General features: G+C 39.7%; 1 protein-coding gene across 3 annotated transcripts in view; it reads right to left on the bottom strand.

The window, feature by feature from the left end:
- The window catches only part of GYS2 (glycogen synthase 2), a 47,293-nt gene that overhangs the window by 1,669 nt on the left and 27,875 nt on the right, over positions 1–17,749 (bottom strand). For all 3 annotated transcript variants that reach the window (XM_083858828.1, XM_083858829.1, XM_083858827.1), the window contains 11 exons: positions 16,952–17,096; positions 12,713–12,830; positions 12,187–12,307; positions 9,458–9,564; positions 9,143–9,202; positions 8,421–8,499; positions 7,796–7,909; positions 5,329–5,455; positions 3,940–4,035; positions 1,923–2,086; positions 759–839 (listed from right to left, as the gene is read on the bottom strand). In XM_083858828.1, the coding sequence (XP_083714954.1) occupies positions 759–839; positions 1,923–2,086; positions 3,940–4,035; positions 5,329–5,455; positions 7,796–7,909; positions 8,421–8,499; positions 9,143–9,202; positions 9,458–9,564; positions 12,187–12,307; positions 12,713–12,830; positions 16,952–17,096 (1,212 nt within the window). The remainder of the gene's footprint in view (positions 1–758; positions 840–1,922; positions 2,087–3,939; positions 4,036–5,328; positions 5,456–7,795; positions 7,910–8,420; positions 8,500–9,142; positions 9,203–9,457; positions 9,565–12,186; positions 12,308–12,712; positions 12,831–16,951; positions 17,097–17,749) is intronic.

Here is a 17,749-nt window from a genome sequence, read left to right as displayed (position 1 = left end):
TTTGGATCTGATACCAGCAGGTTGTGGTTTAACCCCAGTTGGGAACTCAGCCCCACTACGGCCTCAGCTCGCCCCCTGCTGGAGGGGCTGAGGAGAGAATCAAAAGGGAGAAAGTGGGAAAGCTCATGGGTTAGATTGAGACAGTTTTAGTAGGGAAAGCAAAAGCTGTGCACAAAAGCAAAGCAAATCCAGGAATTCATTCCCATGGGCAAGCAGGTGTTCAGCAGTCACCAGAAGAGCAGGGTCTCATCACAGGTAATATTTACTTGAAAAGACACACACCAGCACTGTGAACATACCCCTTTCCTCCTTCCTCCCACAGTTTTATATACTGAGCATGATGCCATAAGGTCTGGAATGTCTCTTTGGCCAGTTAGGGTCAGCTGTCCTGGCTGTGTCCCCTCCCAGCTCCCTGTGCACCCCCAGACCCTTGCTGGTGGGGTGGGTGAGGAGCAGAAAAGTTCTTGGCTCTGTGCAAGCCTTGCTCAACAAGAATTAAACCATCCCTGTGTTATCAGCACTGCTTTCAGCACAAATCCAAAACACAGCCCAGTTACTGTGGGGAAAATTTACTCTGTTCCAGCCCAAGCCAGCACGCTCCTGACTGGAGATTGGTTCTATAACTTGTTAAGATTTGAATTAGGAGTTCCTACTTCTTTTTAGTTAAACCCAAGCTTGCTAACTCTCTTCTCCCTCACACTCTTCCTCTCTCCTTGTAAAGTAATTAAAATGAACTCATCTCCAAAAGCAGACTTTACCGTTGGTGGAGCACTTGGTTCCATCTCAAATTTAACTGGGAATGTTCTGCTGAGGGCCAAGTGTCTGGCATGCATGTAATACTGCAACAAAATAGAGAAGCCATTACAAGTCATAAAAATCTTGGGTAGATTTAAGGAGGGAAAAGGAACATAAAATGAGGATGGTGCTGAACAAAGGCTAAATGTGTTTTCAGATAAGCAGAATCCAGCTGATATCACTGTTTGTACTGTGTAGTGATGAGCCATTCATGACAAATTCACACCAAAGAAGTCTGGAACAGAAGCTGAATAAGGAGCCTGTAAGATGTATTAAGATGGTAACTAGGACTTGTCTTGGTCAGTGTAGTTCCTGTTGAGTGTCAGATACTCTTTATCTCTCAGGAAAGAACTGTTTGTTTTTTTTTTAATGAGGAAAATTTACATCTTTAAGTGTGCATATGTATTACACATAAATTTTAGACTCATTGAAAGTCACTTTGGACTGCACAGAAGCACGTGTAACAGTGATAGAGAAGTAACATTTATGAGTTCACTGATGCCTGGTATTTAAGAATTTGACAACAATATTTTTAGATCAACTGTATTCCTGAGTTGGCAGCACATGCACAGAAAAAATAGCTTGTTATATCCTTTGCAGTCTTGGGAACCATATAAATACTAAGGTTCTCACACAGGTATCAGAGCATGAAAAGGCCCAAAATAGTTACAAAACTCATATATATGCATCCACTTCTTTAGTCCTGCGGACTTGAGGAAAATACTTTGCTACTGTCTTCTTAGTAGGTGGTACAGTAGTGCTTCCTGTGTCAAATTAAAAACATGACATTTGCATTTAAAGCACAGAGATAGTTAAGGAGTGTTGAGGAACCACATGGCCCAGCAACACTTCATGAAAGACAGGAAGGATTTTTTGGAAGTGTCCAGATGACTTTGGAACACAAATCCTCCTTAGTGTAGGTGTTGCCAGCAACACCAGATTTTTACACTGTGTTTAGCACCAGAAAGAGCTCGGTGGCATGACTGGGTTCTGCTCTAACCTATTCCAACTCTCCTTGCCAGTGGAGCATGGAAGGATTACATCAAAATGCTCAGGGCCTGCCTTCAGCCCCTTTGAGAGGGGCTAGGCCTACAACCTGGAATTTTTAATGCCTCTATGGCACACACCCTGCCCAGATATTTCCAGTCCAGGAGGTCGGAGAGGCGCTCGGTGCGGTTCCTCTGGATGATCCTCTGGCGCCGGTTCTGCTGGCAGAACCCGTACAGGAACTGGGTCAGTTGGTTGCACGACTCGTCCGGCGAGCGGAACCTCCTGTCCACGATATAGATCCCTGAGGGACACAGGAAAGGCCAAGGTGAGTGGGAATGAAGGTGGGATCTGACCTCCTACACTTTCAGTCTACCTTCTGTCATGTAGCCTTACAAACGTTACATCCTGTATATCCTTTTTAATGGTAAAAGGCAGCTACAACTGGAACATTTGTTACCATTTTGATGGAATGGAGAGATGCAGAGGAATATGTAATTTCTAAGAAACTTTAATTTTCTTTACTTTTGAGGCTGAAATTCAGCAAATTCTTCAAAACTCAGAGCCTTAATTATTGCCGTGTAAAGGGCATACAAATGCCAAAAGTGTTCGAGTTTCTGGATAAAGATGTATCTTTTTTATCTCCAATAACTTTTAGAATACTGACTTAAAGAAAACAATCAGTCTGGTGCTTTCCTAGCTTGATGTAGAATTCACAAGTGTGGATGGCCAGAATCAGGCTGTAGGAGAAAGGCTGTGTTTTCTGTAGAGACATAAGAAAGTATTCTCTATGTTTCCATAGAGACAGCTAACTCACATACATCATTCAGCAGACAATTTTGGAAGAGAGAGGGCAGAGGTAAGCTTTGCCTCTACATTGTTGAGATTAATACTTTATTTTTGCCACCTTCATTACACCAGGGTCTTGGGAAGAAGAGGGAACCAGACCTTGTAGCTCTCTTAATGGGCATGATAGATGCAAAACTTCCTTAATGAAGTGCCTGGGGCCAGCACAGTAATTTATATCAACTCACTTCTGTGTTTTGGCAGAGAAGAGCAAATGACCTGTGTTCTGTGGTCTTTCTGAAGGATCTCAAAGACATGTCCATCCAGGCAGGTCTATCTATATTTTGTACCTGGCTCTAACCCTTGCCCCTAGGTCAGGCAAAGGTGGCACCAGTGTGGGGCTTTCACTGCCTGATAGTGGAAACAAGCCCAGGTACTTGGAAAGAGGACCTAGTCTGGGAATATTCAATATTCACAGAACCACAGAATCGTAGAATGGTTGGGGTTGGAAGGGACCTTAAAGATTACCCAGTTCAAACTCCCTGCCATGGGCAGGGGAACCTTCCACTACCCCAGGCTGTTCAGAGCTATATCCAGCCTGGCCTTGGACACTGCCAGAGATGGGGCACCCAGTTAGCCCTGGCTAAACAAGGAGAAAAGGACAGGGAGGGCTGTGACTTGCTCTGTACTCTGGGAGGCTGCAGCCTTAGTGACAGCTGCATCAGGTGGAAAACAGGGACAATCAACCCTAAAAGGAGAATCTACTGAGGCAGAGGATGACTCAAGACACAAGAATTGTCCTTACATACCAGGCACTGGCACTCCAGTCATGAACAATTTGTAAACCTTCCTTAGAAGATCATTATTTGAAGTAGATTCCTTGTATTTCCATGGCTTTTTTTTTTTTTTTTTTTTTTTTTTTTTTTTTTTTTTTTAAGTGTTCATGGTAATTTAATGTTTGTTTGGGGAGGCTCATGTCATTGGTCTCAAAGTCCCAGGATATTAAGAGAAGCAGACTTTCCCTGCTTCTTTGGAAGGCTCAGAGTGTTGTAATGCAACCAGAGGCACTAAAGGGAAGTGCTGGGAGATTTGGGACTGATGTGAGCAGTGATGAATTTGGAAGGATACAGCAGACAAAAGGTCAAAGCGAGACAAAAAACCCCCAAAAAATAACCTGGAAAGGGTTTGGATAAATATGAAAGCTGAAATCACTTGTCCAACTTAACAAGATATTCAGAACTCTGAATATATTCTCCTAATGAATTCCCTTGTCCCAGACAAACACAAAATTGAGGAGTAACAGCATGTTTGCTGTGCTTTTTGCTTTCCTAACTCAGAGGTGATACTTTGATATGCTGTTGAAGATTTTACCATAAGCTGCTGGGTCAGCAACATGTTCCTGCATGAAACAGCCAAATCCAGAGAGGTTTGTGGTTACACTGGGAATGCCCATCACAGTACACTCAGCTGCAGAAAGAAACAGGCAAAAAGGGTTTCAGAGCAATATACTTGTAATGGTTTCACCTTAAGAGAAAAAAAAAAAACAAACCAAAAAAGGCAGAGAGAAAGTCCCATAACACTAGAGCTGCTCTGAAAATGTCAAGTGAAAACTATAATAATGTTTTTTTTGTGGATTATGGGAAAAAATATAAAAAGAAATTTTAATCACAAAATTCACCATGTGTTTGCAAACACATGAGTGTTGAGTTTCAGAGCAGCTAAACTGAAAACTTTCTGGAAGTGCAGTTTTGAAAGAGAGAACCCCAATATATGATCAGGACTATTTGGATTTTAAATTGGACCCTAATGTACACCTATGTTCATTAGTTGCTCACAACTCTTTACAAAACTGAATCACTTAGGAGCAGGAACATATCAAATACTGGATTTTGATGGTTTGCTAACAGGTCTCTACAGTGAGTAAAAAAAAAATCAACCCAACAAAACAAAATAAAATGCCCCAAAACAACAAACCCCATCATCAACTCAGGACTGCATTCACAGTAGATGTGGAGCTAGTTTTATAAAATCAAAAAAATGTATGCATTTTTTGTAGTTTTTGCTGTGACAGCCATGAGTAAGGATAACCGCTTACCCTCCGTAAAGAGTTTTTGCCAAGGAGCCCAAGCCTAACCTAAACCAGCATGCAGATTCTAGTCTTAAAAAAATGCAAAGACATCTATGTGGCCTTCATTCATGTGATAATAAAACTGGTATCTATAAAATAGTGATAAATATGACTTAAAAAAGCACTCTTTTTTTCTAGGAGACATAAATGGGTATTGACAAAGAAAGTATTTTAAGTCAGAATATATATGCTCTCTGCATTTTTAGAAATTTCCAGTTAATTCAATAAGATTCACTACCACTTCATGTATTTCTGTTAAATAACTTAGCTACAGTATTACGTAATTTTCTCAAACTTTTTATCTTGAATTAAATCCACTGAACAGCTGGCTGCATCAGATTTCTTGCCATACTTTTTTTTAATATTTACATTCCTGCACACCTTTTAAAATCCTTCAACAAATAATTAAGTTTAAAAAAATATTTCTTTTTCTAAAGTCATAGAAAAATCAAAAGATTACACATTAGTGTGGGAAAGAGTCCAGTGCAGGGACAATTTTGCCAGTAGTAAGACCTTTGCATGGAGGAGAAAACAGAGTCTAAGGAGTTTTTTCAACACTCCAGAAGGAACTGGCTGCATCAACAGAATGGCTGTTCATCTTTCCACACTAGTTAAGGGTATTGAATTCCTACCTGGAGTGTAGCCCCAGGGTTCATAGTAAGATGGGAATACACCAAGGTGGCAGCCTCTAACAAACTCCTCATAGTCCAAGGGCAGCAAGGGGCTCGTTGAAGAAAGAAACTCTGGATGTAGGATCACCTGAATATTCAAAACTTATGTTAGAGATCAAAGAAAACCATCACTGATATATTTCAATTATCAATAAGCTTAGGTAAATATTCACCCTGGTCTTTTTCTAAGTATCTGGACAACACCTCCTTTGACCATCCATCTGTTATCTGCCCCACTTCTCACACTACAATGCATCCTGCCTGTGTGCATTCTTGTCCTGAAAATAGAACTGACAATGAACCCTTTTTTTGCTGGACAGGTATTTTGCTTTATCCTTCTTCACCAAGGAGACACACGTGCATTGAGAATTAGGCCTAAGGCTGTGGGATTTAGCAAGATTTGGTCTGTTGTACAAAGGTACAGAGGATTTACAAAGGTGTCCTGGAATGACAGGACCAGGGGGAATGGCTTCACACTGACAGAGGGGAGGTTTAGATTGGATATGAGGAAGAAATTGTTCCCTGTGAGGGTGGTGAGGCCCTGGCACAGGTTTCCCAGAGAAGCTGTGCCTGCCCCATCCCTGGCAGTGTCCAAGGCCAGGCTGGACAGGGCTCTGAGCAACCTGGGATGGAATAAGGTGTCCCGGCCTGTGGCAGGGGTTGGAATGAGGTAATCTCTAAGGTCTCTCCCAACACAAACCATTCTATTGGGATTTCTCATTAAGAGGAGGCCTCAGGCAGACACGATACTTCTGAGCTTCACAGAATTCCCTGAAATGAAGGAATGTTCACTGTACTCAAGAGATCTCCCAAGAATGGAGGGAATTTTGAAATAGCCCTGTCACCACAAACCTGTACCTAAGCCAATTAATCTTGCTGAAAGACAACTCTAAGGACCAAAGATAATTTATCTGCATGACTCTGCAGGGTTTGGGGTTACTGCCCCACATCCACTGCTCAGTTGAGAAATTCCTTGTATGTGGTGCTCAGTCAGCTTCAGAAGAAAGAAACATGAGGGAATGGTTTAAACTGCTCTGGGTTTATTTCCCTGCATGAACATACCACAGCCATTATTCTATGCCCAGGATATGCTTTTATCCTTTCTTAATAAGATTGCTACTCACTTGAGTAAACAAATGAATGTACTCAACCAGTATGGACTGTAAAATCATTTTGCAACCTTAGTTGATCCCAGTGATTTCACTGGAATTGCTGAGGGCATTTTCCATATGCCAGCTGTGTCTGCCTGAGTATGTTATACCTCTCTCAAAATCACTTTTAATTTGAAGTTTACAGATTTTTTTAAAATTTTATTCAGCTCATTAAGTATTAAGCCTGTTCATGCAGGAGGTAATTTTTTAGTCATAATGACAGTTTTTTACAAACTTGACATCTGCTGAGAAGCAGAAGGAGATGTCTGCTGTGTTATATCCTATCTGCTCTGTAATGCCTTCAAGCAGTTAATTCTGAGGCAATTTTTTACTACATTTGTACACATTTCATCCTCTTCCCCTACTTTTTGTTACATCTTGTGTATTATATCATGATCTCAGAATTCATTGGAGTTAATTTTCATATGTTAAGCCAGGAAGAAGTAACCGGGAAGTGTAAGAAAATATTTACTCATAAACTCATGGCTATACTCATAGGTATAGCCATGAGTTTAAAAAGATGCTGAGAATAAGTGATATGTTATTGTTAGAGATACCTTGGACCTGGCTTTAAAGAAAAGGTTTGGAAGAGGAAGAATCTGAAATTTAGGTTCAACTTTGATTAGATGGATGTTGAGATAGTCATAGTTAGAATGTCAGAGATTGCCAGAAAAAACCCCGACTTTGGCAGACCTGTGAAGGCAGGAGCTGATAATTTCTGTGGTTTGACAAGGTAAACGTGGAAGTAAGGAAAAGATTTATTTGCATAAATTTAGTTTCAACAGATGATGTAAACATGAGCATAGCATGAGCAGGAATTCTTTCTGCTCAGGATCAAAGCCCTTGTTAACATTTACAGCAAATGCTGAGTATCAGGGTGTTGCTCTTAAGAGATGAATCAATACTCCACAAATGTCTGTGCTCAAACCTTGGACCTCCAGTTTTAAGCAAGTGAATCTATGTCAGAGTTTCCTATCTGGGTGCAAATGACCCATGCCACTTTCCTGTTTCAGGGGTAGTAGCTCCTCATTCAGTGCAGGAGGCAGCAATGAAAACAACTCCCTAACCTCAGATTTCTAATTTGAAATTAGCTTGGCTAAACAGCTCCTGAGGATCTCTGTGCAGTGACTAAGCTGCTATTCCTGGAAAGGGAGGAAGAGAGAAGAAGTATAATACCACCTATCAAGAATTTAACTGCACTCCCCATGCAATAATGCAGACTGAGAATGCCCAAAGAAACCCCATTTTGTGTCTGAAATGAGCAGGCCAGGACGCACCTTCACACGGTCTGTGCGGTTGTTGAACAGCCCAATGCGCCGGATGGTGTTGAGGATTGGGTCATTGCTGTCATCAATCATGTTGTGGGTGGTCACTGGAGGCAGGGTGTGTCTCTGAACACAGAAAAGGCAACCCATAAATCAGACAAACTCTTGGCAAACAGACCTGTTCCCACTTCCTAGGGAAGACAGATTTTGTCGTTGATGTGAATAAGCTTAATTTACCTCAAAATAAATTAACTTGTACTAACTTTTAGAAAGGCCCACCATTTAATTTTGAAGATTTTTAGTCAATGTTGTATCTCCTCAGAGTCTGATTTCACATATTTAATAAAATTGGAAAAATCAAGGCTCAGAAACAACTCAAACTTCACACTTAGTTCAGAATAAAAGAATTAGGCATGCATATGACTGAAGGAATATCCATGGACTCCTCAAGTCTGAGCCACACTCTCATTAAAAACAATCAGAGCTGATTTTAAATGTTACTGATGAGAAGTATTTTTGCTGAAAACTTCTTCCCAATGCACACATATTGCTATATGCCATACACAATCCTTTTACATCATCACATTCATTATTTAGATTAGATGTTTATACATCTAATAACAACATATTTTCTGACCTGAGTTGTATAGATGGCTCTTTTCATAATGCTTATGTCATCTCGGTCAAGAATCTTGTTCAAGTCTGGGATTTCTCCTCTGCAAAGGAAATACACAATTTTACCAAATGAGTCATTGTCCTTTTTGGAAAGAAAATGAAGAAACGGCCATCAAGGTCTGATTTGAAATTTGCTGATACCAACATGAACCTTTCCTTTGTTTTCATGGCCCTTCTATGTTCCCTGTACTGTGCTCTCCTGTGTACTTGCTGATCTGCCAATGAGCTTTCAAAAAAAAAGGCTAAGGAATTGGTTTATTCTGTTTTTTGGACGCAGCTTGTTTTTACTGAAGTTCCAGTTATCTCACCTGTGCTTTGGGTCATTAACTTCCAACTCACTTCTGAAACTATATGACTGAATCACTAATACATTTTAGTTTTTCTCTGGTGCTTTTTTAAGCTCAAGTGTCTTGTTTTTGACAGAAGATAAGCCTTTGTGTTACTTAGACATTCCCTGTGTCTCTTTCAACTCTTTCCACCACAGGCTGCTGGTACCTTTATTTTTTATTCTCTGTGATTTGCCTGTTAAACAAGTATCTTGTTTATGGTCTCATATCTTTCTACCATGCCCTCCTATAGATGTCAAAAGTCCTTACACAAAAAGCAGAAACACAGAAACAGCACAAGTAAAGCCACCTGAACATAAGGCTCTGCAAGGCAGAGCAGAGCAACTTATTCACTCACTTCAGCAAGGAATTGTAGAGTTTGCTTCCAAACTTTTCTTTCACAGATTGTGCAGTGTCCCTAGGAAGATAAACAAATATATGTATAAAACAGGAGAATCCAGGACAAGACAGTATAAAAGACATCCCTGCTGTTGGAAATAAAACTGATATACTGATGGAACTAGGGATGCAGAGGCAGACAAAGGTCTGGTTCTCAAAGCTCTTTTCTTCAGCCAACAGTCGTGCTGATGGATTCCAGCAGAGTGGAAGATTGTCAGCTGAAGATTTTGCCTGAATCCACACCAGACTGTACCAGGGTGGGAATGGCAATTACCAGAGCTGCTTCCGGACTGCTTGTCCTTTCAAGGTTTCCACGTTGAAATTGTTGGTCTTTGCTGGCATGATGAAGAACACAACAACTGTAACATCAGTCTTGTGAACCTACACGACAAGAAATGGAGAGGAATTAAAAAGAAAAAAATCTCATACAGGGTATCATAGCCAACTTTAAGAATTAGTCACAGGAAATTCCAAATGCACTTTGGTTTTCCAGGAAGGCTCAGACACTGTAGCTCTTGCTACAAATGAAGTTTTGTCATATCAGAGATCGAGACAGAGAGGTCACCCAGTTTCAATTTCAGATCTTCCCAAGCTCTCACAATTTAGAGAACACAGCTTTGGATGTGCACATAAACTGCAGAAAAATAAAAGTCCTACACACTTTCTCACCTGGCAAAAATTGTGCTGGCTCAAAGGAGTGAGTGTTTGGTTTACTAGCTGAGTCATGCCTTGACATGAGATGAGGGATTTCCTACAACAGCAGGTGTATGGGCAGAGAGAAACCATGACCATTTTCTACTTGAAACCCTGGCAAAGAACCTGCCAGACATGCAAAAAGCCAGAAGTAACTTCTTGCTCATCTCTCCCATCTGGCTACTTCGAAGGCAGAAAGCACTTGCTGTAAATTCTGACCCTTTATTTCTAGATGGTTTCACTTCCTAGTTTCTCCTATGCATGAACAAGATTCAAAATACCAGGTCCATTCATTGCTGCATGAATCAGGTTTTACTCCTCTCAGCAACTGTTTAATGAAAAGCTAAGGGTGAACTCTGTTCAGAGCTGTAAAAATTAAATTACTTTGAATTGCTTCCATTTCAAATTTTAGATACATGAGCACGCTGTTAGCATGCCTTCTCTCAGGCTGACATAGAGGGAAATGTATAGCATAAAAGGACCTATGGGAGTCATCTATCATGTTAATTAACATTATTCCCTTCCCTCTCTTCAAAGCAGCTCCCAAGTCCATCATGCCACGAACCCAGTGTATGTATTAACACAGTGATTATATTAACAATCTCTCCCTACATCCGTATTTTATTTCCAAAATTTTAGTCAGGTTTTCAAGCAGCAGAGGAAAACACCTATATAAAATAAAACTATTTCATGCAATGATATGTACTTTTTAGGTTCAGGGGGACTTGCTTAGGAAATACCATCATTTCCGGGTTTGTAATTAGTACAGGTGGTCTGCTACTCCCAATGGAATTACCTCTTGAAATAATTACAGAGCAAGTGTCGTTAGAACAGCTAATCAGACGCCAGCAACCACACTGGAAGAATAATGCAATAAATCCAGGCTCAGCATATGGGAGAAGCAGCAGTATAGTGTTCTATAGAGCCTGGGAAAACTAGCCTCAGTTTCCCTTAAGTTCCATCAGCCTCATTTGCCATGGATGTCACCAGGAAGAATTTCTTCACAGAAAGGCTGATCAGGCTGCCCAACGAGGTGGTGGAGTCACCCTCCCTGGAAGTGCTCAATGAACAACTGGACGTGGCTCTTAGTGCCATGGTCTAACTGGCAAACTGGTGAATGGCCAAAGGTTGGACTCAATTATCTTGGAAGTCTTTTCCAACCTTAAAGATTTTACAATTCTATGGGACAAATAATTAGCTGCAAAAAGAGATTGCTGCAATAATTGCTCAGGCAATTCTTTCCCTCTTATTACATAAGAACTTCCACGTTATCAGCATTCACAGGTAACAGCCATATAAAAGCTATTAACAGGTAACTGATGCTGCACAGCAGTGCCAAACAACTGACTTCTATTGTGGAAGAAATACTTCAGTTCTGTGAGGTGATCTGTGTGAATGAAGGGATTAAGAATTTCTAGAAAATCCAGAGGCTCTAAATGGCATAGTAATAGAAGGTGCTGGTAGAACAGGTGTACTTAGGGCTTTGAACATTAGTGATACTTTTGGCCCTGTTGGCAGTGCAGCATCATAATTTTTATCCAGATTTTCCATATCATTCAACTGATAAGAGTACAAAAGACAGAGTCTAGGACAACAGCTAATTGATCCTTGCCAGATGATCGAAAACCAGTTAGCATTTTTTCTGGATTTTCAATATACCAGCCTTTGGGACACATCTGAAGACATTTTCAATGCCCTCATTGTAGGTGGTAAGGGCTCTGCTCTGTGATTTTTAACAAGGCCTTGCTCTTATCTTCAGTGAAGTACACCATAAAGGCATTTAGAAATATTGCACTCATCTTGTAGCTGAGGAAACAAAACCATGGAGAACGGAGTGGTTTCCCATTGCTTTGCACCAGGCCACAGTCACTCTGTGAATTTTAATCCAACATTCCCATCCAATGGGGCAGCAGTACTCAGAGATTTAAAAGATCGTGATCAGGTCCTAATGAATTAAGCAATTTGATTTAAGAGTATGTTTTTAAAATGCAGCTTTAAAAGCTTGCTTTTATTTCCATTATAATACGTAAGCCATCAGAGTAAACTCTAGAATACTGTTTTCATTACTTCCCTCTAAAAACCAGGGAGACAACCATGGATTAACTTCTTGAACTACATATTAAATAATTTTTAAACTGTCTGAAATAATCCTATATTCTGATGGTTCAGGAAGAGAGCCCTATGAAAACTTTATTTCTTTCCTATAAACATATAAAGAGTATTGAAAGGGAATTCTTGCAGGTGACTTCCACAGTATGGTCAGTTTGAGCATAAGCTCTATGCTTTCAACAGCTGTGTAAGCTTTCTTACCCTCAGCAAAAAGTTTAATCTTGATAAGGCTTCTAGAAACATATCAGCTCCTTTGTTGGAAAACTCATATCTCCCAGCAATGAAGAAAAACAAAGTCTTGTCAAGATCGAAGTCAAGGTGGCTGAAAGCAAGAAAACAGACAAGAACAAAGTATTTCTCGAGATACAATCAAACAAAACACATAACAGCTTTCTATTCTGGAGGAACTTATTATCACAAGAGAAGAATGAAAGTAAGGCTTTTCTACTGTGCTTGAAATTGACTATCTTAATCTGAAAAACTGCATCTTTGGTAAATAACAAACTGATCAAATCTGCTGTCTGATATCACAATCTGTTAAGCAGAGTCAGATCTGGTGTCTAAAATTCCCCTTAGCTTCTGACTGAGAAATCCCAGACAGATATTTGAATAAGCTGGTTTCAACATTTCTGCTCCTCTATGAAGTACTTGTTAGTCTTCCTGCTTTGGTTCTTACTTTAAATAGTGTTGGACAAGCATTGCTAATTTTTGAAAAGTAAAAGCATACCCATAGAAATGACCTCGAATGAACTCTTGGATCCTAGACTTGTACATGGAATGCAAATTCTGAAACTCATGCATTGCTGAAAATTTCTTAATGTTCAAGCCATTTGGGGTGACAACATCTGGAAAAGCAGAGAAAAGGCAGAGGTAGACATCTTCAGAGTCAGAGAAATCTTTAAGGAAAGAACCAATGTGTCTCTCAGCTTTACGTGAACAGGTTATGTTTTATGTTACTCAAAGGGAGGGAACAGCACTGCCTCCACAAAGCTTAGCACGTGGCTCTCCACTGTCTGCAGCATCAAAGCAGCTTTCACCCGTCCTCAGCACTGGGTAGACTCTGCCCTTTTGTCCTGTCAAGACTCCAGTAATGTCTCCATTGAGCCATGTGTTTGTTGTGCAACTTGCCCTTTACCTCTTTATCCTTGATATCACTGTTGCCTGCTCTATCACTACAGATTGAGAGCCCTTGGGAGCAGAAACTGTGCTGTACTATGCCCTTGTTTACTGCATGGCACAAGAGATATCCCTTCTATCAAAACTTCTGAGGATTTATCAAAAAAGGGAGCATGTAAGAAACCTTTATAAAACATTCTCTTTCCAGTAATTGGTTGCCTTTCCCCTAGAAACAGCCGTGGAATAGTACGCCTTACATTTTTACTGCTGCTCTCCTCCAAGATTCTAGTGGCTCTTAAAATCAAAATTCTTTCATTTCCAGCATTTTAAAGGTAGAGTTTTAGAATACACACAGGGGACAGGCACTGAAATTCAGTCACTCTTAGTCTTCCTGGTAGATCACAGCAGCTATTCAAAGGCTTGCCCTAAATCTGGCCCAAGTAAATGGAAAGAATGCAATTTTCTGTCCTTTGAGCTGGATTATGAATGGAAAGGAAAGGGAAGGCCAGTTCCTCAGCAGATGTATTTCATGGCAACAAAACTGACTGAAACAGACCTATACTGATTTATGATACTTGCCTGACATTATGCAAATGCCACAGCCAGTTTTATTTACTTCCTTGAAAATTACAGTCTGCTTCAGCAATATATGTGTTTCCCTGCCAGGCAAGTGATCTCTGATTAAACTTTCACCAGAAAATGTCCTGAAACACTCTAGGTTAAACTGCAACAGATAAAAATATAACCTTTAGTAGTAACCATGAAATAGCAAATCTTGATGGATCTGTTTCTAGAGTACCACTTTTGAAACTGAAGACCAGGAAATCTTTACTTGTTAGGTACTTAAGATTTGGTTTTCAATGACAAAACAGCCTTGGTGGACCTGAAGATGAAACCTATGCTTTTACCTTCTCCTGCCCAGGACTTAAAAATTTTCTGAATGATGACCTCTGGGGGAGGCAACAGAGCAGAAACATCCTCTATTGTCTTTACTAACAAACACACCTTTCTCTGACCTGTTTCTTGTTCTGTGTGGCAAACTGGCTCATGCAGGAGAGAGCTTTGAGACTCCAACCATCTCAAAGTGTTCCCAACACAGAAAAAACCCCTTCCCCAAGTATTTCTGCCTGGCTTCCTTCCACTCTCAGATTCATTTATCAGGGAGTTTTGGAGAGTCTCACCCACCAGCAGCAGCCCGTGAATAACCTACTCCCATGTATTTTGGTTTAATTGTAGCTTCATTTACCCTTTCATGAGGATTGGGGCTCAATCCATCTCTTGTTTATGGTGGCCAAAAGAACCCAGTTCACTATTTCTGCTCAACATGCAGGAATATTTTGAACATGTGTGGGGGATGAAATGATGAAAGAGAGTCTTTATGCTAGCTGGTTTGGCTTTTTTTTTTTTTTTTTTTTTTTTTTTTTTTTTTTTTTTTTTTGGTGGTTGTTGTTGTTCAATGAATTAACAATGTTTTTGTTTGAAAAATCATCCCAAGTAGGTCAAGTCATAATGTTATAATGTTTTGACTTCTGTATTTATAGGAAAGAAACTGGCATTGATTTAAGTAATATTAGCACAGGATGAATTTTCTCTTGATAGATCACTAACATTCAGAGTTGACTTGTACTTTTTCAGTGTCTCCATCTATGATTTTGATCAAATATATACAGATAGGAAGCCTAGATCTAGAACTCAAGGGATACCTGAGTATCTTTGAATTTCAATTCAAAGCCTTTTCTACTGCTAACGAGAAATATGTTCCATATCTGAGTGAAAACATTAGAAATCCCATAACATCAGTTTTCAAATCACAAAAATATAACTTATGATCACTGACAGATTCTTGCTGGATATGTCAAAGATACTCAAACTTTTGAGAAATATGGTTTGATAAATTGTTGATCACATAACAACTGCAGCAAGTGAGATCAGTATAATGCAAGCAGTCATTCTGCCAGGTTTAGACTGGTAATTTGGCCTTTGTCCTGCTGCAAAAGTTCCCTATGCAATCAGGTTTATTACATTTTAAACGCACTTTTCCAAGTAATGAGATTTATAATTCAAATTATAATCCAAGTTTGATGTTAAAGAGGAGTAGCAGAGACAGCTCAATTTAGCACATTTCTGATTTATTTTTAGCTAACAATTTGGTTAAAAAATTTATATCTCATTAAATGCAAATAAAAGTAAATTTTGCCAATTCGGCATCCTCCTTTTAAAGATTATTTTTAAAATGGGTGGAGAAAATGTACACATGCTTTCAGTATTCATGTTCCTTTGCAGAATTTAAGCTTAATGACCTACTGCAGGATTGATGGACTTTCCAAAAAATCAGTGTCTATGCAGATTTCACAACTTCAGAGAGAATAAATAGTGCGAGAATCAGTTCCTCCACAGTTTATTTGTGGTCCGGGATTCAGATAAACTATTAAAGTACTTTTTCCCATCAGAACATACTTTCCACTTAAAGTCATCTCTTAGGATTTGGGGTGACAATTCCTACTGAGTTTCTTTCTAGCTGTGTTAATATGAAGCATGACATATGTCAGTAGTCCTTTAACTCAAACATTAAGTATATTTACTTGGTTTCTTCAAAGTTGCAAGAATAATCACAAAAAGCCCAGGCCTATGAATCTCTGTGCATGGAATTCTCTTCAGCTTTAACTGATGTTTTATTTGTGACCAGTCTGGAGATTTTCTTCCCCAAATTAAACTGGATTCAGGCTCATTTCAGTCTCCTAAAATCTCAAAACACAGACTGATTTTCAATGGTAGCCGTGGTGGGAAGAAGCCTCATCCTTGTATAAAAAAGCTCCAAAATCTGATTTTCAGAGTGCTCTGTGCTTTGTAAAAATCAAGGCCTTTCAGAGATATCCCAGTTGAAATGACTGAACTTCAGTGACTTTTAAGATGTGGCTTTCCTGCTTAAAATAAAATGTAAAAGATAATCTAAGTCCACCATCCTATTGACAGCTAGTCAGGAATGAGGCAAAAGATTCCAAGAACAGCTCTTTTGTTTGGGTTCAGGAACCACAATGTGGCTTGAAGCATTAAAGTTAACCAGGATAACAATCCCAAACTATACCTAGCACTGCAAATCAACCAATAACTCTACAAAGAGTAAGCAAAAAACCCCTAAACAAACAAAAACCAAACAAAACCCCAAAGTAAACAACAGAAAACCCAAATATAAAAACCTACAAAAACCAAAACGAAACAAAAAACAAAACAAAACAAAAAAAAAACCCCAAACAAAATATTGTTTGAGCACTGTTATATTTAAAATAACCAAGATGCAAACACACATGCTAAATAGTCTCCAAAACTGTCGGATAGTTTTCCCTTCATGCTGCTTACCTGCAGATGGAGTATTGGGGCTTATCTCTATAAAGTACTGAGATGATTTAAAGAGAACTTTGATGACAGATCAAACTGGGATTGTGACCTTACTCAAAATCGATGCATGGAACAGGATAAGATTTCTAAGCTTCCTATTTTAAGAGACTAGTATCAAGGGGAAAACCAGACTGGTTTTGGGCACACAACTATTTTTCAAACTCTACTTGTTGGCCTAATAGAAAATATTTTATCTATATGAGGCTTATCATGGTTCAGTTCTAAAAGCATGGAAACCCTGCCTTGGACAAAATTCCTGAAGTTGGGGAGTTCTGGCAAAAAAAGCCTAACATCCATGGAAAATTGGTTAATCACTGTAGCATAGCCACACATGCTGTGCATGTGTTCTTTTTCTTCATGTTTGCATACCTGTCTCTATCATGTTCATTCAGTCTAAGGAAATGCAAGCATTCAGAGGAAATACAGTTTAAAAAAAATAAAATTCAGGTCTTACCAGGGCTTTTTTTAAGCATATGTTCTGCTTCTGTAGCTGTGATCTGGGAGACTGTGGTGAACACATGGGCACAATGCGCAGATGCCCGTTCCATACAGTAGCGATGGTAAATCTGCCTCTCTCCAGCCTCCTTGTCAATGTCAAACTGTTAAATAACAAAGCAAACAAAAAAGACACCTGTGTGACATGATCCTCAGACTGTCTCCCTCAGGGAAGGTTTCTCCTGCTAGGCTCCATTTCCCCAGGGAATGAGAACCACGTCATTATGCCGCTGTTTTGTCATTCTTGTGTTTGAACTATTTCATCAACTTCGAGGCGTTTGAAAAAGCAAGAGAGCTCTCAGATCCTGCTTGTTCCTGAAAAAATGGCAGCTATGCCATGGAAGGAGATCTACATGAATGATCCCATGAAAGGTAAGGATCTGTGCAATTTAGCCTGCTGGCTGGCAATGTATCATGTTGCAGCTTCCCTGGGCTTGTTGGAAAACTTGGGAGAACAGGAAAGTTGCTGGTAGCTGAAGGGGAGAGAATAAAATAGGAATGGGGATGGGAACAGAACCTGGACTCTTGGTAGAATCGTGGGAATCACAGGTAGGTGACAGAGAAAGGGAGCTTTTGTGGAGAGGCAGGATATAAACAGTCACAAATCCCAAGGGAAAAAGAAAATAGAATATGAGATATTTTCTGACACTCAGAGATGTTCTTCCTTCCAACTCTACCACTGTTATTTGCTGCTTCTTATATTTCAGTTTGAACTCTCTTAATTTTTAGAGGCAGATGTATGTTAAACTGCTAGATA

Source organism: Zosterops lateralis (assembly GCF_965231275.1).
Source record: "Zosterops lateralis genome assembly, chromosome: 4".
Taxonomy (NCBI): domain Eukaryota; kingdom Metazoa; phylum Chordata; class Aves; order Passeriformes; family Zosteropidae; genus Zosterops; species Zosterops lateralis.
Note: the sequence above shows the minus strand (reverse complement) of the source record. Positions and strands in the feature narration are given on the sequence as shown.